We start from the raw sequence: 24,040 nt of genomic DNA, 5'->3' as shown, positions 1-24,040 counted from the left end.
TTTGGGTAGGACAAGTAGGGTCCTGGTAGAACTGATAAAAATAGTTTATGCGCTAAATGACAAGGCACTTTTTTGGGAATAAAATCAATCACTAGGTGTGAGGTTTAGAGGTCAATAGGGATCGATCAGATAGGTAGCTGATGTCGAGTATGCTTGCGGATCTGTATGCAAGAATGTATGATGGTGAAAAGGTGCAGGTTTTGTCGAAGGGGGAAGAAATGCAGGATGTATGTAAGTACTCTGTAGGTACTTGGCTATGGAAAATAGGAAAAATAATATTTATTCCCTTGAGGATAAAAGGCTTGGATAAAGAAATGGAAGGAGGAAGAAAGGGAAGATGTTCCTTTTTTAACCTACTGTCACCCGGCGTCCAAATATCCCCCGGGTGGAATCACCAAGGTTTAAACTGTAGAGTTCGTAATAACTTTGGGTTCAGAGTGTTGTCCAGGCTCGGTTTCTTCCAGACTGTACCTGTGTGGGATGTGTTTCGCCTGCTTCACAGTGCATATAAAGCAAAGTTAAGACGGTCAAATGTGGATGGCAAGTGCCGGAAACTCTTGGGTCCGCACGCCGCGGAAGTTTGAAACGAATCGAGAAATATTTGTCGAGACTCGCTCCAGCCAAAGATGTTTTTTGGGCCTAACCCTGTTGGCTTTGTTCCCAAAGTGTCGACGGAGAACAGCGCTGTCGAGTAAACTTGCTGTGAGGGCTTTTTGAACAGCAGGTTGGGCCGATGTCTGCATGCACGCTAACTAAAATCGCGAGCTACTTGCATTTCAGAATCTTTTGTCGAAGGCCAATCGGGTGCGGTTGCCTTGAAAGTGGAGTATTCTGCATTGCTTCTAATAAACGAGCTTGAAGCAAGCACTAATGTCAGTGAAGATGTCGTCGTTTGTAGAACCCATTCGTTCTACGGAAGAGTGTCTTCCTGACGGAACAGCCTGGGCGCGAGACAAGAAGAGTATGAATGAATCTCGGAAAACTTTTGGTCCCGAACAAGCTTTGGCTGGAAACTTTCTTTGGCTGGAAAAACCAGCAAAGCACGGGCCACGTGACCACCAACCTCCAACACATTTGTGCTTCTCTCCGAAACCCCCATTACACACGTCTCCCAGACTAGTCTCGCGACTAACATTTCCCTGGCTGCAGAATTTTAAAGTCGGGGTTTGCCAATGCCAGATGCAAGTTTCCAACGTTTTCGATAAGCATTGATTTTAAGCGCGACTAAAATATGTATACAGGTGGCATAGGCACATCCCAGGAAGGCAATCGTCAAACCTTGCATTTGGTGAAGCTTCGGCAGGCTGCGAGGTTCCAATTTAGACGGGGCTGAAAAAAACACAAACGGCTCTATCGTCCCATACGTATGGTATACCTATATCAGAATATGCGCATGCGCATATGCAAATGATCCACGAGACGCTTCGCAATTTAATTTGAATGCCGTAGCGTGCATATAGGCAGGTTCGATGAGATGCTTCTAGTTAGCCTGGAGCATCGTCAATAGAGGAGGATGGTTTGCACGAGGCTGCGAGGGTTCAGTTGTCAGATCCTTGAAGGCTTAAGCTACTATGCACAGCCTCCCCGGATTGATGAGGATTGATCGATTAATTTCCACCCTATGTGAACATATCATGTTTATAGAGGTTGGCCGATATATATTCTAACGGCACTCCTTGTCCCTCCCTTTGTTTTCTAATTTCATTTTCGAGTTTTCAGCTTGGACCACAGGCGGCTTTGAATCCAATTAACTCGGTCTGCACGTTTGAAGCCTGAACAAAAGGTGGAGTTTTGGTTTGAAGTTTACAATCGTGCAAATTCTGATCATATCAACACCCTAGAATATGGATATACAGGATGAATATGAACCATCGGGGTCCCGGGCACGATCCGAGGGATATGGAGATCGCGAACATGCACAACCTCAAGCGCAATGGAGGTATAAACCAGCGGGGAGTACTCGATCGACGGAACTCATCACAAAACAGCGCCGGTACCCCAATCTTCGGCAAAGCCTTATAGACTCAGGGTTTTATTTTATTGAAAGCAGCAAGGATTTTGTAGTTTACAATATTACTCCGGAGGAATTGGAGCAAATAAAACGGAATTCTATGGGTGCACGGCCAGCTGGTTCATTATTTGGTGTGTTTTCGGATCCAATTAATTATTCACAACGGGAATCCTTCGATACATGAGTTGAATTACAGAAGCTAATATATCTAAAACAATTGTCAGACGAGAACGGCGATGAATCAAGTGGTTCAGATGATGAATACGATCTTCTAAATTATCCCTTCAAGCCCGATATTGAAGACGACCCTCTACCACGTGTATTAAACCCTCAGCCTCATACCTGGTGGTTCGATGTTGCATTGAAGTCACCCGAGGACGGGAACTCGCCACTAAAAAATATTTTTCACGAAGTTACCATTCCCAGCGGCCAGGGGAGTAGTACTTATCGTCGGCCTTTCACATTCAATCGAAAACCACCGGAGTCGCAAAAATCAATAAAATGCGAAACCAAGAGGATTATTTCTGCAAGGCGGTCTATACGTGCGGAAATCAAAGATGATACTATCAAGCTTATTGCAGCTAGCCCGAACCCTAGCGGCAAAGAAACAAACTTAGATGACATCCGATTTCGTTGGATGTAAGTGGGATTCTAGATTTATGGACCAAGACCAGTTTATCTTATAAAATCGACTACTAATTGCATTGATTAGTCATTATAAAAACCCTGTGCTAAACTTGGAGGAGTTTAAGGTAAGAGTACTCCTTAAAATTCTTAGACTTGGCCAATTAGCCAACCGGGAGACTTCCCAGCTGCAGGTAGCTACATTACAAAGTTAGATAATTTAATTTAGTTATATTGCAAATGTACAGCAACAAGTTCTTAGAATCTCGAATCTCGAAGACCACGACTTGACTATCTTATGGGACCTTTTTGAGAGGGTGAAAGATAAAATGGAGCGGACCTATATACACGGCAAGTACCTGGAAGAAGGCGCTATCCGGTGTGATGGGAAATCTGGGAAACAATGCTGCGCGGCCACTTTTATTGTTATTCCGACCTTTAAGCTCCAGCCTCTTGAGCTCCCATCGATATTAAAGGCACAACCTAAAGCCTTCGAAAGCTCGGACCACCCACCCCGGCCATTAATGCAAACAACGGTGAATATGGCATCTACTCTTGAGGAGGATAAGAGGCAGGCTACCTTTTCGAGTAAACTGGTACCGAAAGATCAAGCTATCCATGTTGTACAAACGTGGATACTTGTGATAAATGATAGTAAGTGCCCTACTCAAAAAGCCCGTTTGAAGTCACGCCTTAAATTGGTGAAGAAAACCAAGGATTAATTTTATGGTACTCCCGGATACTAGAACTTCTGGTGACTTATTCACCTTCCACTTTGCAGGATATTGCCGGCCCCAACATCGAATTCGAAGATGGTAAACAGGATGACGGTATTACAATTCGTGTAGGGACCACTTTTGACGGGGCGCATTACTTCCCAGCTGAAAAATGCAAAACCTGGTTTGTAGGTAGCTTCTTTGATATAATACTGTGCATCCTTACTAAAGCTTCTTCGCTGACGAGCCTTCGAATGCTAGGAGTTTCAAGCCGAATTGAAGAAGGTGATTCGCCCCTCAGGATACGAAACCTACAAAGAAAAGGATGCAACAATATCATGCAAAGACGGTACAGTTCTGGATTCCCATAATTGGGCGGCTAAACTAGGAGAGAATCGACTGAAGCTCTTCAGGGTGACATTGGAACTAAAGGACAGCCAAGCAACCCTATACCCCCCTCCTGGACGTGCCGTTCTCCCTGTGCCTCCTCACAATCCTTATGCCCTCGTTCCATCTCCAGGGGGACGACAGTACAGGTCAACCGCGCCGCCGTCACGCATCCGTTCTCGTCAACCCAGCGACGTAGATTTTGAAGTATGTTCTTTTACTAAACAATCTAATATGAAGAAAACTGCTAAAGAATCTCTAGAACAATCCGAATAGAGGGGTAGTAGCTATGAGAGATAGATCCCGCCAGCGAAGGAGTGAATCATATAGCTTTTATCATCCGGGTGAATATGGGCCAAGGGAAGTGAGCCCTTATCGTCGGCCACCTATCAATCGCCCATACGATCACTCGAACCCGACTGTACCAGGAAATCCTCACTCGTCGTCTAGTCAGAATGATACCTTCTACTCTCGATCTCTGAGTGAAGAGCACTCCGGGCCTGCCGTGAGTGATAGAGGACGTCATGACCCTGCCTCTTCGGGCCGCCTAGACCGAAGCAGCAGCTCAAGGGTGTCACCTCGGGCCCCGTCTCTAGAATCTAGGGACCGACTAGGAACAACAATCACCGATGTTGCTGATGAGACTGACATCCCGTCACGATATGATAGGGATGGCGAAGATAGCGAAGACTCTCGAAGGAGATCCCGCCGACAGTTTCCCCTAGCTTTACCTGCCCCACTAATATCGGGTGAAAGAGAATCCCGTCCATACTCATTTAAAAGAAGCGGATCCGAGGAACCAACAGGAGAATCATCTGCCAACCGAGCAGTATCGCCGACTGAAGATCTCACTGCTGAGTTAGAGACGAGCTCGAGTTCAACATCTTCAGAGTCGGATACTGAAGACGAGTTGCCGCAAAGTGGGCCTATAGCGCCTCGGCGGCGACCCGCAAATCAACCTGAGATGCCAGGTAGCAGGTACCGTGACCAGGAGAATTCGGGTCGTACACCACGATCTGGAGATTGGCCGTTGACCAAGCAATCTACTGAAAGTGGTGACATTCATGTCGAAAAGTTAACAAGATACAAGGCTGAAGAGCCAGAGTTGGAGATGAGGAGGATGCAAAGGGAACATATAGCGAGAGCTGAAGAGCATTTGGTGAGAGCTGAACATTTGGCGAGAACTGAACGTTTGGCGAGAGCGGGTCACCGAGTTACGTTCGCACCATCTGTACCAGGTCGACCGAGTTTACCCTCGATCTCGACTGCTAAGACCACTGAACACTTACCAAGTGCGATGTCGGATCATGTACGGGAAACGGCAAATGGGGCTGGTAGACATTATCTCTCAGATGTCCGCCTTCCAAGTTTAAAGGAAAGGGAAGAGCCAAAGCCGCAAGATCATGATTCTATTTTCTTTTACCTACCAAGCGAGCGTCCTGCGGAGAAGGAGAATGAGAAGGGGTTGCCGGACCAAACGCAATCTATCCTAGAGCTGCCGAAGGTGCTTCCAGTATTTCAATGGCTAACACAAGCATCTGCTCAAAACAAACTCATCGAACGGCAATTTCTTTCTCGAAAAAGGTCGGCTTCTCGTGGGTCCCGTAACAGCAATACTCTTAAGAAAGCCCCCCCCGCGGAAGTTGAAGCGAGTGACGAAAGCTACAGCATACTAAAAAGTATTCTAAATGAACTACACCGGAGGCTCGAAACATCCGAATCAAAACACGTACATGATGCATATATATCATGTGGTTCAAGCGACTACGTTGAAGTTGAGAAATCCTTGAAGGAGATCGAAAACGCCACACTCTTATCCGCAGATTCTCCTGAGAAGACCAGAACCATAGAGCTTATTTCTCAGCGGAAAAAAATACTGGACCTATGCCGAAAAATCTTTTCTTTCTTCATCCCTCAGAATTGGAAGGATGGTGAATTGATTGGGCGTCTTTGGTATAGCATTCTACAGGTAGTAACAGTAAGTAGTGCCATTCTGCCCCCCACCTCTTAAACAACGACCCGCATTGTAAATCTCAAGATTGTGATAGCAGGGACTGTGACTAATCCAGCGTTAGGTTGAGCTTAGTGAAGACCCACAGCTTTCTTGCTCGGACATACTTCCAAAACTAGAAAGTATTAATCGCCATATCCAAGTCATCGTGACCGGCGTAGCCGGGGACAATATAGAGAACCCGAGATATAGAATTCCATCCGCTCTATTTGAAGCCTTCCTGCAATTTGCAGAGGCAATGCTTTTAACCGCCGTGGAAATTGGGCTCTTCAAATGCTATGGTGCCTCCACTGGCCCTAGCCCCGAGGGGAGACACAAATTAACTGCCGTCCAGCATTTGGTCTATAAAAAATTCGATACTTGCAAATCAAGATTGAGGGAAGGGAAGTTTCAACTTATGTGTATGATCTTAACAGGTCGAACGAAAGATCAAATGAACTACGAAGAAGCCTGTGCCGAAACCATAGTGGCTTTCATTCTACGAAGTTCGATATGCCTACCTATCACAACGGTGGAGGTGGCGTCAAGCCCAATAAGCATATATCGTGAGAGACTAACGAACATTGTTAGACCCTTCCCTCAAAGAAACTTAAAATATTTTAACAGGAACTAGGCTAACAACTGAATCAGAACATTGAAGCAAATTACCGACCGCAACAGAGAATTCTTCAAGATATACTTAACCTTGGCGCTGAAGTTAGTGCTTTCACTCATGTGCGAGCAGCTCAATATAGAGTTCTCATGGCAGTAGATACCCTACTCCATCCTAAGGGGTCTTTAGATATGAAAGAACCTCGATCGCCATATTCCATTATCTACAGCCCTCCCCGCGGTAAAATGGGAGGAGGCATGGAGGATTTCTTTAGACAAGAGGGAGATTATGTCCAGGACCATTTCAAAAGAACAAAAACTCTCTACGACTCTGTAAGCCCACATTTTAATAGGGTAAACATGGCCACAGCCGCTAACGATACGTCTCATTTAGGTTGAGGAGGCCCTTAGTTTGAAAGAGGAAGGCAACGGAAAGGCAATTATGGTATTCACAATTGTGACTACTGTGTTTCTACCCCTTAACTTTGTTACAAGTTTCTTCGGAATGAACACGACAGATATTCGGGATATAGACCGCGATCAAAGGATTTTCTGGATGATAGCTATCCCAGTCACTATTTTCGTACTTGGTTTTGCTCTATGCTGGGCTTATATCGGAGATTCCATCCAAGACCGACTATTCGGTCCCTATTCCTCTCTGGGACAACTATTTAAAGGACGACTACACAACCGCCATGCAAAGCGGGCGACTGGAGCGATAGTTGATGAAGAAGAGGAGAAAGATGAAAACAATAAGCCGGCACCAAAATACGAGGACTACGCGAGGAGCAACTATGAAATAAGGCGACCAGCCTCGCCCCCATATCACGGTCATCACTATCACCATCACGACCGCGTAGATCCTCCCAGTTATTATGATAGAAGTAAAGATAGGGGCCAGAGTCGTAGTAGACTTCACGGTTCTAGAGACGACTACACTGATGAGCCAAGCCAATCCTATGGAAGTAGAAATATGTCAAGCGGCTATGAAAACCCTGGTACTCACGAGGAGGAAACCCGACGGAGGCGTAATGTCAGGGATGTTTGGAGATAGTCTAGATTATAATTGTGGCAAGGAATCCTGTGTGCAGCTTAAAAAACCAACGATTTGCTTTAAACTCTGGAGGCGCCTAGGCGAAACACCGAAACCATCTCGAAGAGTGTTTGTATAAATCCGTTTACTAGTCTTCGAGAAAAGATTTCCTCGAGAAATTTAGAAATTAGACAAGTAAATATAAATGCTAATAGCCATACTCTTCCACAGAAACTACTGGTTCAGCTTGGGTATCCAGAATCATATGGTCCACCCACTTTTCTGTTAACTCTTTTCCTTGTGCAGAGTAAACTTAAACCTCCTGAACAGAACTGCCAGCATTCCGTAAATTTCAGCGTAGGCTGTTTATTATATCAAAGTCAACTGCATTAGCCTGTGTGGATGTTAGATGTGATGGCGATAGACTCGGATTTACATACTGTATCCCAGAACAAGACTTAGAGCCTTTACTGAATGGTACGGAGTACTTTTCCTGCGGCGATGTTGCTGATATGTTTAGCCAACGATCTGGGTCGAAGACCTTGGGGTTCGTATAAGTTGTGGCATTGTGGTGCATAAGGTAGATAGACATTGACACAACGGTCAGGGTGTATAAAATTAACGTGTTAGAAAACTGATATAGGTGGATTTTGAAGGAGGGAATGAGCACTGTACATTTGGAGGAATATACGTCTTGCCGCAAAATGTGCCTCCCTTGGGAACTACCCTATATATAGGTGACCGACTGGGAAAGCTAGGAGTATACCGAAGGTTTTCTTTGATAAAAGCTGTTAGGTAAGGTAGTTTTTCGCAACTCTTATAGTCTATATTGTCGAAATCTTTACCCGGGAATGCTTTCATAAGTTCGCCGTGGAGTCTACGCTGAATTGCTTGGTCAATTGATGCTTGATAGACAGCATTTGCGAGCAAGGTAGCAGTTGTCTCCATTCCTGCATTTAAAGTCATTATTGCTTCACCGACTAAAGTTCCTCGTGAAGATTTAAGAGATAAGACTGGCTTTTCAGATGACCCGGGGGCGTTCCATCAATCAAACTTTGGAAGATTGTAATCTGATTCGATTTTGCTCGCGCTTGCTTTCGTTCTTGATTAGAGACATGATGTTTTGCATGACATCGTTGACTTATGCTCCGACAACCTAAATGCTCGTAAGTTATATTATCAGTCACCTAAACTTCTTTCTGTTGGAGGGGTGGGCTCGTGGGTCTTTAAACTTTTTTTTTTTTGACATGGCAGATATAAGTACCTCCTGGAAATCAACCAGTCCTCTTCAATTCTTAGGCGCAAACAAGCTCGCAAAGCTATACGGAAGCATGGTTGCTAGGTATTGGAACGGCCAATGAAGTCGAACAACCAGATACGAACTAGAGTTCGCCTTATTCCTTCCGCAATCGGGCTATCACGGCCCTGGCGTAGAGTATCTAAGCTCTCGCCAAACGCATATTCGCTGATATGATCGGGTGCTAGACACCGAAAAAGAACTGACATGCGTACACTCGCCCCCTGTACACCGACTGATTCCGCGATTACTTCTGTAAGTTTTCGAATATTGTCCTGGATAGTACCGCTAAGTTTTAGGGTTTGGGCTTTAGAGAAGAAGCGATTCCAAATAGCTCTTCGACTTTTGTGAATTATAGGGTCAGTGACTGTCACAGTAACGTCAATCGATCCCCCGAATCGATAGTGAGCTAGGTAAAGTGCAAATTTATAGTTCGGGCGTAGAGAGTATTGCAGAAGCTTGGGTCGTTAATTCTGAGCTCGTTCGGGCCAATACGGATTATGGGACCTACGATAGGTACTGGCTAGTCTCGTTCTAAGATATCTGAGTGCCATACTTGTCACGTACCGTGTTTTTCGTACCATTTTTTTAAATTTTGAATAGAAATTGTCCGCCTTGAATAACATTCCAGTAGAATTCATACCATTGAGACACGCATACAAGTCGACTCGGCGTAGGGTACTTTGCGAGTAAGTGTAATGGGATAAACGATACACCTAGCGGCATAAAACCAAGCTAACGTAAATGGTAGCTAAATTGAAGGCCATACTCAAATGTTCTTCGTGCAAATCCATCTCGTCCGCGATACTCATCCGATCCTAACACACCCTAATCGTAACTTACGGGGAGGATTTATAGATGGGAGTTGCTTGGCGGAGGGTAATTAAAATATTAGTTTCAATTCTGTACCCCCGCTTTCTGAGCGCTATATATAAGTATCTCTGCCCTTTTCTAAAGATAACGGACCCAACTCGAGTCAATCGTATCTGTATTACAGGCAAGCCTCTGCGTTTGTACGATCGTACCACGGACATCCTTGGCAATTAGGTTTACTTTTGTAGATACAGTGGGGTGAAAAGCCAAGAGTACCCTAATAGTATGTCTGAACTGTGCTTATTTTCACGGATCTGATCTGGCGTTATCTCAATCGCTCAATTGGCTGTTAGATCGGGCGAGGCCCATCCTTTGTGTGCGAGTGAATGTTTAGAGTTTTGACCCGGAAAGCTTCTACCCTTTATCAAGGTAATACCGTCAATACTCTATATCCCCGATTCAAGATATGACCTCAAATGATTCGTTAATATTAAATTTACCAGATACACACAAAGCATGAGCGTTATTCCATTGAATATTCCATACAGAATGCTAGAATTGGAGAACAAGAATCATCCAACACAATTATGAGTGTGGTATTTTGAAATCTGGACTCAAAGTTGGACGTTCGAAGTTCACGCCGGAGCTGAGCTCTCAGAATCCCAAGAATTCAAGTATTCGAAAGGGTTTATAGACTTGGTCTCTCCCTGTATCAATCAAGTTAGCTATAGTTTGCGTCGCCATCGTTGGATTGTGAATCTTAGGGTATGAGGATTGTACGAGACCTTTCCCCTGGTATGTGTTCGCCGTGTTTCGTACTGAGACTTCAGATTTCAATAGAGGACTTCACTCTGTGTCGAGAGATCTCAGAACACATTACAATATCATGTACGATCTTGGCCCCTGGAAGATATGGTGGAAGGCTTCTAGAAGATTATCACAAAAAATTTAATCATTTAAGTGTAGTGCTTCCTCCAATTTCTTTTTGGTAATCAATTACAATAAACTTGCAAATCTGTAAATATCCTTTTTTTTTTTCTCAACGAAGGCCGCAAAATGCACAAACCATCAATTCCTGTTTTTGTGATGACGATGTTTGTCGTACTTGCAGCTCCACTAGTTTCTGAAAAGCGACAAGAGGCGATAACAATAGTTGAACAACCGAATGCACCTTGGGGTCTTCAACGTATTTCAAACCCAGATCCAATCCCTCCAGAAGTCAGATCTAATTCCCTCGATATGGCTTTCAAGTATCAGTATGATCAGTCATCTGGTCAAGGTGTCGACGTTTATATCCTTGACGGTGGCATTAACACCACTCATCCCGAGTTCGGTGGTCGAGCGAAAATGCTATACAACGACTTTAACGACGGCAAGAGTGATGTTAGCGACCATGGGACAATGGTCGCCGGTGTGGCTGGCAGTAGCCAGTACGGGGTCGCTAAAAACGCCAATATCTGGGGTTTAAAGTGCGAGATGGGAAGCGGACTCAGAACAAGTCGATGCCTTGCCCAAGTCCTCTTGAACCACCAAAACCGTCGGGACTTACCAGGGTTTGCGGGGTCCGTCATCAATATGTCCTTTGGATCTTACTCGATGTACCGATCCCCTCTAGAATTCGGAAATCTGACCGTTTTGGTTCAGGCAGGTGTCCATATCGTTACATCGGCAGGGAATGATAACAAAGATTCTTGTAATCATTGGCCATCCGCCGCTAACCAGGACTCACAAACCCAAAGCATCATAAGTGTAGGTGCTAGTAGTATAGCTGATCAGAAAGCCTATTTTTCCAACAATGGATCCTGTGTCGACATCTATGCCCCGGGCTGGGCTCTGACCACGACCGCAGACGGAGGGAGTAGACAGGCATCTGGGACATCATTCGCTGCCCCAGCTGTCGCCGGCGTTCTTGCTAGTGAACTTGTGCTTAACCCAAGTTTAAAACTAGATCCCATCGGGTTGAAGCGGTATATGTTGTCCAAGGGGGTTTCCCTACCAGGCCTAGGTGTACTAGCGAATACTAGAGTTAATGACATGCAATAGGAATCGCAGGCTGTATGTCCCGGCTTTCCAAGAATTCGATATCGTTTATGTAATGTATATAAATTAGCGGGTCCTACTGTAGCTGAAGGCGTTAGTTGATCGGCTCCTGTATATATATTTCCTTTGAGTATTACTGACCTGCGAGTCACTTTTATAATCCAACATTTGAAGCTGTAGCCTGCCAACTTGCATTGGTACTAGTGCCTAGGTATAGCTTATCATACTCTCCGTGAGCCGTCGCTTGTTCAATCATGCGACCCGGTCATAGCCTTGCGGAGAAACTCCTCGAGCCCAGCTGCTCTTAGAATCTTACTCATTTCTTCTGAACTATCAACCTCAATAACCGTATAAGGACCTCCTAGCCGTCCCGTTTCCAGTTTGTTGGTTTTGTTCTTCCAAACGTCATCTGGGATAGACTCCTGCACATTCCGTCTAATTTCGACGGATTGCCATTTCATACGCTTGATTTCCTTCACGTATGCCCGGATTGAAGAATCTTCACCTTCGACGTAGAGGAAACCGGGGTACCCAGGTTTGCATACACCCCTGATATCCATGGACTCTGCTAGTGTTCGTATGGATTTTCGCTTGATCTTTGATCGGATGTGATGGAACATGAAGAAAACTCTTCTAAACATCATAGCCTATGCTTCAATGGGCGGCGGGCGGAGCTGGGGACTTGTGGTGATGTCGTGGCCCGTGGGTTTGCGAAGCCTTCAAATTCCTGGCCGGGTCAGACCAGCTAACCGAAACGGTTAACCCTCAACACCATACCCATGGAAGGCAAGAGGTCTCTCGACATGACAGCATCTTGGTGAGCCCGCTCTGCAGCTCTGAAGAAGCAAAATAGAAGTTCAATCGCACGCGACCAAAATGATAATTAATAGCATAGCTGTTATAACCTCCAAAGATGACGTTGTCGGGTCGAAGTTCTCGTTCTCGCTAACTAGCTCTGATTCAAACCAGTAAGAACCGCCGATTACTTCGCGTTCAACGTATTCCATGCCGCAGCCAAGCCTTCTTTACGTATACATTGCATCTCAGGGTTTACTAACTTCGCATCCCGCAAAGGCCGCGGCCGACTTGCGTGTAGCTATCCATAAATCCTCTTAACTATGATGTAGCGCACTTTCTCATTCTACAATTACCTCAACTTCCATCCCTCGTATATACTCTCGCGCAATGGACGAGTTCTTCATCACCGCCCCTGCTTGCGCTGCTGGCCCCACTCGCAAGCTTCGTAGCCATCCACGTCTAGACTCTTTCTGCGACGAACACGGTCGACATATCCTGCTACGTGGTCTGAATGTCGAAGCTACGGCCAAATTTCCAAGGAATGCCCCGGTTGTCGGAACCGCCGAGTTCTACGATAGCGATAAGGTCAGCTATGTCGGACGGCCATTTCGCACCGTTGAGAGAGCAGATGAGTGGTTCAGGCGGATGGCAAAATGGGGAGTCAATGTTGTTAGATTCCTCGTAGTCTGGGAAGCATTGGAGCCCAAGAAGCTGTATGTGGTGTGAATGATGCTATTGGGATAAGTTTATGCCTAATACTTCGGATGACAGGGGTGAATACGACGAGGAATACATAGACTACATTGTCGCCGTCCTAGAAAAGGCTCGCGAACATGGTATCACCGTCTTCATTGATGGACATCAAGATACGGTACGTCTAAGTCGGGATTGTATCATTAAAACGTCGTGCTAATTACTCTTTTATCAGTGGTCTCGCTTTTCGGGCGGCTCTGGTGCTCCCCAATGGACGTTCAAGCTCGCCGGTCTCGATCCTAAGAAATTCAGGGCTACCGGTGCCGCAGCTCTATATACCCCAGAATCCGAAACCTCTCCCAAAGAAGAGAAGCCGTTCAAATCGCCCTCGGACCGACTATGGCCAACAAACTACGGCAAGTTTGCTGTGCTTACTATGTTCACACTCTTCTTCGGAGGCGAGAAATGGGCACCAAACTGTCTTACACCAGAAGGAGAAAACGTGGGAACCGTTCTACGAAGAGCATACTGCAATGCGTACGCTCGCTTGGCTTTCAGGTTGAAGCACCTGGATAACATCATTGGATTTGATCCCATCAATGAGCCAGTCCCAGGATATATCGGCCTCTTCGCCCTTACAGAATTCAATGAGAACGTTTATTTGCATTTAGGATATATGCCAAGTGCGTTACAAGGCATGGCGTTAGCAGGAGGCGCGAAGGTCGAGGACGTTTACATCTATCGTCGATCATGGCCTGGCCCGTCGGTTCGACCGATGTATCCCGAGGTAACCCTGAATAGCAAGCATCATAAAGCTTGGGTCGGACCAGATATTTGGAAAGATCTCGGAGTCTATGAGTTGGATTCGAAAGGTAGTCCTATACTTGGCGAGAAAGGGTATACGTACTTCAGGAATGAGCATGACACGGGAGAGCCTGTCAATTTCGAAAGAGGTACTTCGCAAGCTCCGGGCCTTCTCAGTAGGAGATCTATAGTAACTAATATCCTCTGGCAGATTACTACGTCCCGTTCGTTCGGCAGTATCAAGCTGCGATCAAGAAAGCCTTAGAAGGTGGCAAGGCCTCCGACTGGATGTTCGTAGAACCGATCCCAAATCTTGATCCACCGACTTTCAAACCACATATACACCTTCCGCCAGGTGGAGATGCTGGGTTTTCGTCGGCAACGGAGCTATCTGACGAGATCGCGACGCACGACAACCTGGTGTATGCACCCCATTGGTACGATATCCGGGTGTTGTACGAGAAAGCTCTATGGTACACCGTGAACTTCAATGTTACAGAGCTCGCTAAGGTAGAATGCTCCCCTTCCCCCCTTATTCCGTTCCTAGAATGATAATTCGAGTAATTTCAGGGCTCTCGTGAGATGGGATCACTTACCTTCTATGGTAAATCAGGTCTCAAGGATAACTATACCGCCCAATTTGCTACCCGTGTTGAGCAACTCGCTGTCTTCCGACCTCCTCATCCAGAAACTCAGGATGTTGATACGGCTGTTAACAAGATCAAAAACACCCCGACCCCGTTGATGATAGGAGAAACCGGTATCCCATTCGATATGAACAACCAATCCGCCTACGAAGACGGAAACATGCACACCCAACTAGTAATGATGAACGCCATCTGCGGCGCTATGGAAAGGTTGATGATGAACTGGACCCTCTGGACTCTATCCCTCGAAACCGACTGCCTTCGTAACGCCGATGGCACCCTTGGAGCACCTTTCGCCTGCGGTGACGGTTGGAACAGCGAGGACTTTTCTGTCGTCACGCGAGATCCAGCGATGACTGAAGTACCCCTCGATCCTTCAAAACAGAGTCCTGTGCCGCCAGTGAACGACAATGGACATGTCCTTACCCGCGGACAAATGTTTGGAGAGTTGTATAAAGGTTGTCGAGCTACTGGGTCGTGGGTACGGCCGTATGCTCCAAAGACGGCTGGAGACCCAAAGAATGCGGAGTTTGATGCGCATAAAGCTATTTATAAGATGACTTACTCTGCTTCCAACGGCAATACGGAGATCTCGAGGACTACTGAGATATTTGTGCCAGTATACCATTATATGCGACGGGAAGTTACTCTGACATGGGCCGTAGCAAGAGCGGATAAAGTCGTCTTGGAAGGAAGCAGTCATAAGTTCAGTGCAGCAGATGATGCGCCATTTGCTTACAAAGGAGATCAGGGGTATGTGGAGTTGGAGTATGATATCAAACAACAGATTTTGAAGATCAAGCATGAGAAGAAGACAGCGGAATGCTTGATCAATGTCGAATTGAAGGCGGAGTTGGAGCCGAATACGGGGCCTTGGTGGGGATGGAGATGGCTAAGGATGTTCTTTGGAAGTTTCCTATGATCCTACTATAGCCTGAATAATCTGTCATCGTCCCGGATGATGATGAATGTCTGTAGACTCGAGCTCGAGCGGGATAACGGAGATACTTGGAATACATACAAATGCGGGACGCGGTCCGAGCAATTGCATATCGAATGACTCTTCATGAATCTCAGTAGACTGATGTATTCCCAACAACGCTGACATGGCATTGCAGCGCCGACGGCCTATCGGGCAGATGGCTAGACGGTTCGTAAGCTGTAGACACGACACGCTGCCAACTACTATCATGAAGCCGAATTTATCCAACAATCTACAACGCAATTTCAAGTATCTCGACGTTGCTAGATGCCGGCGCCCCATCGTCTCCAAATAAGGATATATACGAGTTTCATAACTCCATCCCTCCTCTACTATGCACCACTTCAGCCTATTCTCCCACGAGCAACTTTAAAAAATTTGAACCGCGGGTATGCATATATATGATCCTTTTTTTCTCGCATAATTATAACATGCATGAGGCGTTTTTGTGTGTCATAAAAAACAATTGACCAGAGCCGAATAAAAGCTTCAATCTTCATATTTGATTCCTATTCTACGAGCTGTGGCCTCTATGACCACTAAAATGACAGGAAATAAATCCACAAATGACAGGGCTGTATTCAATTTCCATTGGATGGCAAAGTACATCCTTACCATGGTCCCCACCATGTCAGTTTCCTTCGCTTCAAGGGACCGAGCGAGCCCCGCTCGACTGAATGACTAGTAAAGACTAAAGGCTCAAGCCTCCTTTCCGCCTACCTTGAAGGATTCTTCTCGAAGATCTCTCTTAAATTCAGGCTAAATTACCACGAGTTTTGCAGTTGGGACTGGGGGTTGCATATTCTCTCGTGGCTTTTTTCGGAGGCAGTCCATCCTCAAAACATTATACCATCGGAAACGATTGCTTACGGAGACGATTCTGACTTTGGGAGAAAGAAAGAAAGAAAAACTGTCTTTAGTCAGATTACTAGCATTTGGTGTAGCTAGCGGGTAAGTAATCCAGTGCTTAGGTTAAAACAGTTTTAGCTTAGATGAACACTAGCACTCTATCAGGAGAACTGCAGAATGGCCATTACGGCGCTGCATCCGCATAAGTAAAAGGATTTATCAATTGCAAATTTTCAAACTACACTACACGTTTAAACATCTACTTAAACCCCTCGGGATAGACGAGTCTACGAAGCCACTTTTACTAGAAATCCTCGCGCCTCGTTGTAGAAAGGCAATTGGCTTATATAACGGGGCGTCCGGACGATCAAATTGGGAATAATACCGATTACTCGTCTGTATTCATTCGTTCTTTTTCTCTTTTCTGATTTGCTGGTTTCTGTGTTTCTCTCTTTGTGTTCAGATATAATTGTGTTACATGGGGATTTGTTTGTGTGTTCTCTCTTCATCATTCTTCATCGTTTCCTGAAATTTCGAAGAATCTATATAGGAAAACATTGCTCAAAGGAAGGTTATAAGGAAAAGGCTGGTGGAAGAAGAAAAGCCCCAAATTTGGAAGACTATACACAAGAAAGAAAGAAGGGGAGAAGGGAGAGTATCAAAAAGCAAGAACCAAAATATTACTCTCGAGACTGAAAAAGCATTGTTGACAAGGAACCCTAAAGAACAAGCCAATGCAATCGAAGTTTATCGAGAGAAGGGGAGACAAAATGGCTCAAGACTTCTTTCTTTCAATTGTGTATAATAAATGAGCGTAGAATAGCTCATGAATGGGATTTTTTTTTTTCGCTAATCGTTCAACCGCCAGCATCAAAACAGTTAAGGAAATTAGGGTAAAAGTAAAAAAAATTATATATAAAAAAAATAAAGGAAATTCATTAAATAGGAATTTAATCTTCTACTCTGGGCGGTCGAGGAAGATCTTGTGTGGGAGCCAGTCGTCACCGCAAACCTTGAAGCGGTCCTTGAGGGTATCAAGGGCCTTCAAGTCGTCCTCAGTGAGGACGAGGCCGTCAACCTGGAAGTTGGAGACAATGCGAGATTCGGTGACAGACTTGGGGATGACGGAGTATCCGTGCTGGAGACCCCAGGCGAGGAGAACCTGCTGGATGGACCTGCCGTGCTTCTGGGCGATGCCAGCGAGGGTCTGGTCCTTGACGAGAGGGGAGTTGGTGGAGCCGAGGATGGAGTATCCGGTGACGTGGATACCCTTATCAGCGCAGAACTTGGTGAGGCTGTGAGTTGGGTTATTTGGGTGGAGTTCGATCTGGTTAACAGCCTATATGAAGATATATTTGTGAGTAATTTTACTTTTCACAGATTTTTTTAAATGGTGATTTTGGTAAACATACTGGGACGGTCTTGGCGTTCCTTAGCAGCCTGTTGAGCTGTGTGATGTCGAAGTTGGAGACACCGATGTTCCTAACCTGGGACTTTGGAAGCTCCTCCAACTCTCTCCAGGCATCAAGGTAGTCGATATCGGTGTAGGCAACAGGGGGGTTGGCGGGAGGAGAAGCTGGGTTGCCCTCCTCGGATGGGGCGGTGGAACATGGCCAGTGCATAAGGTAGAGGTCGATATAGTCGACACCCAAGCTGTTCAAGCTGGAGGCGAGACCCTCCTTAACGTGCTTGTGCCATGTGTTATCGAGCTTGGTGGTGATCCAGATCTCCTCACGTGGAACGCCAGAGTCCTTAATTCCCAAACCGACTTCTCGCTCGTTGCCGTATGCGAGGGCGCTGGAATGAGACGTAATTAGCGCTATATGCCCACGAAATCGTATATGCATTGCATATTGGAGGCAGAACATACGTATCGATATGTCTGTAACCGGCCCTCAAGGCGGCGGCGACAGCATTTCGGACCTCACCTGGCTTGGATTGCCAAGTTCCCAAACCGATGGCTGGGATCTTGTCACCGGTGTTGAGGGTGTAGGATACACTAGCGCACAGAATTTGTTAGCGTCGCAAACCCATTTAAGTGAAAGAGAGAGAGAAAACAGAGCCATCCGCAACATCTCATCGAGACTATACGACGACAACGGTGATATATAAAAAGTAGTATGGGTATATTAGAGAAAGTGACATACGAAGTCCACTGTCCGTCAGACATTTTAGCAGCAATGGTATAGAATCGAGGTCTATTGATATCTACAATCCGAGGTTGAATATGAATACGAACGGTGGTTTGGAGTAGTAAACGAGTCGTTGGGAGTTTGAAAGATCGAGGAGCTCTGAAGTTTAATCGGGCTGGGAAAAGTAGCATCTTGAGAGCTTTATATATCCATGCAGAATGGCTACCAACAAAGCAAAGCAAAAGCCAACCACCGCAAGACCATTACCTTTATCCTGGACTAAGGTATTATTGGCTAGGCCTTTTAAGTCTCAAGCAAAAGCAATTGCAACCGTCCTGACGAGCGGCGGCATAGCGGATGGCTAATTCGCGTGCTATGCTTAGGGTAATTTAATTGATTTTAATTTAGATTCAACCGCAAAAATCTTTCTCCTCTGGTCATGGTCTTCGGCATTAACTAACGCTATTTCTTACAACGGGGCCCATGGTTAGCACGCTATAGCTGCTCATTGATATCGAGCACTGTACTGGCATTGTCATTGCATTGTCATCCATCGCCGTCCGTGATTGTGGATATATCCCGATAGATTGCTTATCAAGCTCTCGAATGAATCAAATGCATATGAATGTCTCCGACTGGTTTCTCCCAGGGTTCCTACGGCTTCCTGCTGTACCTCTTGCTTCTTGCTTGACACCTGCAGCCGCCATTGCTCCCGATGCTAGCTGATATCAAGATACACTCTGCTAGTTACCGACCAGTGCAATAGCCTGTAACGATCAGAGACACCGAAGCAAAAAAAGTGGGGATGGAGAACCAAACGAAACGTATTCGATTGTCAATTGGAGGCGGGAGTGATGCAACGGCGCAGCTGCGTCAACGTCCGCAATTACCCATATTTAGCCTGAATTCCCCCACCTTTTTGGCTTGCCAAAATACGATCTTTGCGCAGGCTAGTTAACCACGAACATGGTCTTGACGGCTAACATCCTTTAGCGACTCTTAATCTCGTGCTCACACTAAACAGCAAGCTTGTCGAGACAAACTATAGCTACCTATGTTGTCCCTTAGCCGTCATAGTCGTCCGATCAATGAGAGTTCGGAATTCCATAACAAGCAGCTCAGCTGACATATTTCACACGAATGAAGCTTTTTTTCTTCCCTACAGAAGCCGGTACTATGCCGAACTTGGACCTAAAGGCCCTGCCCTGGCAAGAATAGGGAACCCCAATTCTCCCAAGGCTGGCCTTGGGCCCTTAGCCAACGTGTTTGGTGGAGAATGTCCCCACGAACTTGAACAATTTTTCCGGATTATTTAGCGGGCTGCCGGAACGAATTTTGCCGCATGCTAAAAGAGAATCCCTATCCAAAGAACCGGGAGAGCTCGACCGAAGGCCATATAACGCGAGGCTCGAGGCCGAAAGCGTGACCATGAAATATGCGAAACACTCCGGCATTGTGTTGAGGCAAAATCCAATATTTTAGCTATTGATCTCCAATGCCGTGGCATCTTCTAGCTTCTTTCCTCCAAGTCAAACAGGGTGACAACAAAACTTAGTTGTGAAAATGTCTAAAAGCTGGGGGTCATCTCTTTTACCCATCGCGTAGGCATTCTGCCTAATTCACCCTTATCCAGGTCACGGAGGTAGGTTGCGAGGCCAAGAAGTTCGGAGCTCGATTGTGGCGGTCTACAGGCACGTTCCGAAATCATTCCGAATAATCTGAAACCTTTATAAGTTTAAAGACGAGACTCCCCGGATCGATGTGCATTGAATCAGGATTCAGAAGAACACTATATTTTTTCTCTTAAGAGGAATCAGAAAGTGCTGGCAAGTTTTCGAGTTATCCAGCTGACCTAATTCCTAGGGATTACAAGGTTATTCCTTAATACTTATTATAGTGAACCTGCCGTGTCACGTATAGGCAGAATATATATCCTATATTAATATAGGTAACCCAGTTAGGAAACCACATGTGTTAGTAAACATGTAATTGAACATGTGTATCTAATTTTAGACCTCCGTAGACTGGCATTTTATGAGCGGCGACTATAATCTTCAAGATGGCATTGAATTTGCAAGCCCGCAAGGCGGAAATGCATGGAATACACCATGTGCACTGGCTATACCACCTTAATATGGCCAATATATACTCCGTATTATCGGCAGACACATTAGCCAAGATATATACCTGGCGATGCGATAATACGGCTGAAGTCTTCCGAATATCAAATCTATTGGAAACGAACTAATCCTTACTAGCTAGTGACTAAGCTTGTATCATTCGTATACAGCGAGATATATACTTATCAGGAATTATGTAGACCCTCATCAATCGGACTTTTGATACGGGAGTACTCTACCATCGGCTTCGAAATTGATAATTCCTGAGCAAATCCCCCGTATGCATGTTTGAATTTCGCTAGTATCGGGCCTTCAAGCCACTGATCTGTTCAATCAACCGCAAACAAACGTTTTGTAAGGATGATAATATTTAAATGTTGGGTCGAGATATCGGCATCTGTGGAACGTCAGCAGCTGCCGCATCATGGTTCTCGTGCAACCTAAAACTAACACATTGACAACACGTAGATCGATCAAGGAAAATATATATATATCTAGTCTACAGGTTATCTGGACCAGCTTGTGCCGATAATACACTTACACATGTACTAGTTCCTGATTTCACTGTACTTAGTACGTATTTCTTCTCCATCTTAATCTATGCGGCGCAATACCATCTATAAATCTCTCTACATAGTAGGCGTCCGGTATTATCGACGTTTCTGGGAGGGAATCGCGACGTCTGCGGCCGGGGTAGGTTCGCCTTGACTGAAATCTCGTTTTTCGTGGAGGCGTCCCCAGACTTCTTCATCACCGATGTATTTACTGCCGCTATCTTCACTGCTATTATCTCCGCTGTTGTCTTCCCTACTATTATTTTCCTCGCTGTTGTTTTTCCCGCCGTGGTGTTCTTCGCCGTTGTGTTCTCCGATGCCATTGCCTTCGAAGTTCTTCTCAACATCAAACTGGTTCTTCATTTTGCACTGAGGAGCTTATGGTCTGGGGATTAAGCGAGGGTAATGAACTTTGTTCGCCCGGAAGTGTGGGAGCTGGAGCTTGTGGGTTTGGTGGTGATGTATTATCGTTCTGTGTCTTCCCCGCTATTTTGTCATTTAGAGATGAGGCAAGACCGCTTTGTGTCCCTACAGCTTTTTTTTTCCCATTTGGTGGTGATGCGGTATTGCTTTGTGTTTTCTCCGTTTCTTTTTCATTTGACGAGGATTTATTGTGATTGTGTGTATCTGCTTCTTCTTTATCATTTGGTAGTGATGCAGTATGGCTTTGTGTCTCTGCCATTTCTCTCTCACTTGGGGCCAATGCGGTACCACTTTGTGTATGAAGGTTTGATATGGCCTTTTCGATTGTATCGATGTAGTTTTCATGAAATGAGAGAATATTTCTCGTCTGCGTAAGATCGCCTGGGAGCGAAAATCGTATCTAGATTTCGTCCATATCGTATTATATTATATTAGTCAAGAATTCATTGATGCTTGGCAATAGACAAGTGAAGATAACCTACCCACAGTTGGTCTCTAGTGATATCAGTAGCTTTCATCGCCGTTTCTATACAATCACCAGTGCTTAATATCTCCTAGCGGTGTTGGGACTTGCCACGGTTAGTGGCGACTTCAGCTACCCATGGAAAACATGATGTGACATGTATCACCCTAGCGCGGGACCAGAATATGATTAGGAAAAGGTCGTAGAATGGTCGCGCACGACGATTCGGCGAGAATATTATGCATCCCCGAGCTTACCTATACCACTACATAATTGCCTGCATGGTTTTGACAAATTGATCGCCCCCATGGAATTGTTTGGATAATACAGGGCATCTGAGATTTGATAGGAAAGTATTTTGAACTGGCGACAGGCAAGGAGGGGGTTAGCTCGGAATTGATTTCGTCCTGGAGCGTCTCTAGTGAGCACCTGGGGTCTACCTTTACACGCCGATGTTCGGAAAGGGATGCCATTTTGGTTACGAGATGATGTCGAGGCCGGTAGCTAGTAGATGGGCTGCTGAATGAATAAATTGCATACGTGACATATGGAACATACAGATCGTTCGGTAGCGGTTGATTTATTATAACCTACTTCCCGTAGCTCTTTATTTTATTGTACTTGTATATATGCTGTGATTTCTCACAATGGGCTGATCTCGTTGATCGTAGACGTAGCACATCTTCTTTTCTTTTTCTTTTCTTTTTCCCAAGCAGAAATTGGAGAAGTGAATTAAATTTCAAAATATAAAATCACAAAACGAAATAGAGCTCACCAGGAGGCTTTATTGTGAGGGTAAAAACATTTATTCAATTCTTCTGGCTCGAATCTACCGACTAGCCCTGGCTAAAACTTCATTGGAAGACCTCAGCAATTACAATCCCTGGGTCTCTGCAATCCTAGCTACCAATTTTCTAGCCTTGACTTTCTGCTCCTTCAATTTATTCAACCCCTCAGGAATACCATTCAATCCGCCAACCAAGACTTCAACAGGATGAGTCTTGAACCTCCCTTCCTTCAACACTTTCTCCAAATAGCTGGAGAAAACTTGAACGAAATCCTGATCCGCCTTGGATTCCTCCTCAGTGTTGAGGGGTGGATAAACCTTGTGACCGCTGCCAACATATGCGAACTTTAATTTATGGCCATTGGGAAGTTCCTGCTTGTATTGAAGGATACCAACGAGCTTGCCCTTTGGTGAAAGGTTGGCGGCGAGTGGTTCTGCGGAAGGATGTTCGGAGAATGCATCGAATGCATGGAGTAATTCCTTTCCGTTAAGAGCCTTCTTGATATCTTCGGCAATGTTAGGGTTGTTTCTATAGTCAATGATAACGTCGGCAAGATTATCCTTCTCGATGACGTCCTTGCTACCTCCAGCAATGGTGATGAGGGGAGAGAGACCGCTCAGACGGGCGAGTTTGAGGGCAGTAAGGCCAACGGAGGTACTACCAGCGTAGACCACAAATGGGATAGATTCGCCACTAGGTCTGGACCATGGAGCTGGAAGGCGGAGTTCCTGATACAATGCAATAGCAGCAGTGTAAGCTACAAGTGGGATAGTAGCAGCATCCTCGAAGGAAAGGGAAGACGGGATGTGGAAAGTAGTAGTGGCAGGGGCAATTGCATATTCGGCAAAAGATCCATTTTCAGTCAACATGACGTGGAAGGCGGCGACACGATCGCCCGGTCGAAACGAAGCTACATTGTCACCGACAGCATCGACTGTGCCAGCAATGTCGTCTCCGGAGTTAAAGCCTTTCTCGGCAGTGATGTACTATACACGATTTAATGTTAGTTCAAGATTGGTATATTGTCTATAAAGTAAAGAGAAAGAAATGGTATTTGACCTTCCAGTCTTTGGGATTTGTGCCAGTAACGGCGACTTTGATAAGGATGTTATTTGGCCCAGGGGTTCTATAATCGTTTTGTATTAATATTACGTATTTTATATCTTGAATTTTGGACATAAAGACTTACGGCTTTGGGACCTCGACAAGCTGGCCGAAAACCTTGCCATCGGCGTTGTTCTTAACTTGAAGTTCCTTCATTGTG

The 24,040-nt window shown here is 45.5% G+C and overlaps 7 protein-coding genes across 7 annotated transcripts; 3 read left to right on the top strand and 4 right to left on the bottom strand.

Moving 5' to 3' along the window:
* Positions 1-1,844: 1,844 nt before the first annotated feature.
* Positions 1,845-7,394, top strand: DFL_005636 (uncharacterized protein; the record flags this gene model as incomplete). Its single annotated transcript, XM_067634924.1, has 10 exons — positions 1,845-2,142; positions 2,236-2,650; positions 2,724-2,763; positions 2,884-3,289; positions 3,382-3,539; positions 3,613-3,945; positions 4,001-5,716; positions 5,814-6,314; positions 6,380-6,673; positions 6,735-7,394. The coding sequence occupies 10 exons, from the start codon at positions 1,845-1,847 to the stop codon at positions 7,392-7,394; spliced, it is 4,821 nt and encodes a 1,606-aa protein (XP_067489406.1).
* Positions 7,395-10,539: 3,145 nt separating this feature from the next.
* DFL_005635 (uncharacterized protein) lies at positions 10,540-11,526 on the top strand (the record flags this gene model as incomplete). The annotated part of the gene is made up of 1 exon (XM_067634923.1): positions 10,540-11,526. The coding sequence occupies one exon, from the start codon at positions 10,540-10,542 to the stop codon at positions 11,524-11,526; it is 987 nt and encodes a 328-aa protein (XP_067489405.1).
* Positions 11,527-11,771: 245 nt separating this feature from the next.
* DFL_005634 (uncharacterized protein) lies at positions 11,772-12,143 on the bottom strand (the record flags this gene model as incomplete). The annotated part of the gene is made up of 1 exon (XM_067634922.1): positions 11,772-12,143. The coding sequence occupies one exon, from the start codon at positions 12,141-12,143 to the stop codon at positions 11,772-11,774; it is 372 nt and encodes a 123-aa protein (XP_067489404.1).
* A 565-nt stretch (positions 12,144-12,708) lies between these two features.
* DFL_005633 (uncharacterized protein) lies at positions 12,709-15,387 on the top strand (the record flags this gene model as incomplete). Its single annotated transcript, XM_067634921.1, has 5 exons — positions 12,709-13,034; positions 13,093-13,192; positions 13,250-13,967; positions 14,030-14,328; positions 14,389-15,387. The coding sequence occupies 5 exons, from the start codon at positions 12,709-12,711 to the stop codon at positions 15,385-15,387; spliced, it is 2,442 nt and encodes an 813-aa protein (XP_067489403.1).
* A 1,867-nt stretch (positions 15,388-17,254) lies between these two features.
* Positions 17,255-18,466, bottom strand: DFL_005632 (uncharacterized protein; the record flags this gene model as incomplete). Its single annotated transcript, XM_067634920.1, has 4 exons — positions 17,255-17,635; positions 17,709-18,093; positions 18,167-18,295; positions 18,444-18,466. 4 exons carry the CDS (start codon positions 18,464-18,466, stop codon positions 17,255-17,257), a joined length of 918 nt encoding a protein of 305 aa, XP_067489402.1.
* A 2,732-nt stretch (positions 18,467-21,198) lies between these two features.
* DFL_005631 (uncharacterized protein) lies at positions 21,199-21,465 on the bottom strand (the record flags this gene model as incomplete). The annotated part of the gene is made up of 1 exon (XM_067634919.1): positions 21,199-21,465. The coding sequence occupies one exon, from the start codon at positions 21,463-21,465 to the stop codon at positions 21,199-21,201; it is 267 nt and encodes an 88-aa protein (XP_067489401.1).
* A 1,397-nt stretch (positions 21,466-22,862) lies between these two features.
* Positions 22,863-24,036, bottom strand: DFL_005630 (uncharacterized protein; the record flags this gene model as incomplete). Its single annotated transcript, XM_067634918.1, has 3 exons — positions 22,863-23,762; positions 23,836-23,902; positions 23,966-24,036. 3 exons carry the CDS (start codon positions 24,034-24,036, stop codon positions 22,863-22,865), a joined length of 1,038 nt encoding a protein of 345 aa, XP_067489400.1.
* Between the last annotated feature and the right edge of the window lie 4 nt (positions 24,037-24,040).

The sequence above is a fragment of the Arthrobotrys flagrans genome (genome assembly GCF_004000055.1).
Source record: "Arthrobotrys flagrans strain CBS H-5679 chromosome Unknown unitig_9, whole genome shotgun sequence".
NCBI classification, from domain to species: domain Eukaryota; kingdom Fungi; phylum Ascomycota; class Orbiliomycetes; order Orbiliales; family Orbiliaceae; genus Arthrobotrys; species Arthrobotrys flagrans.
This window is presented reverse-complemented; position numbering and strand designations above follow the sequence as displayed.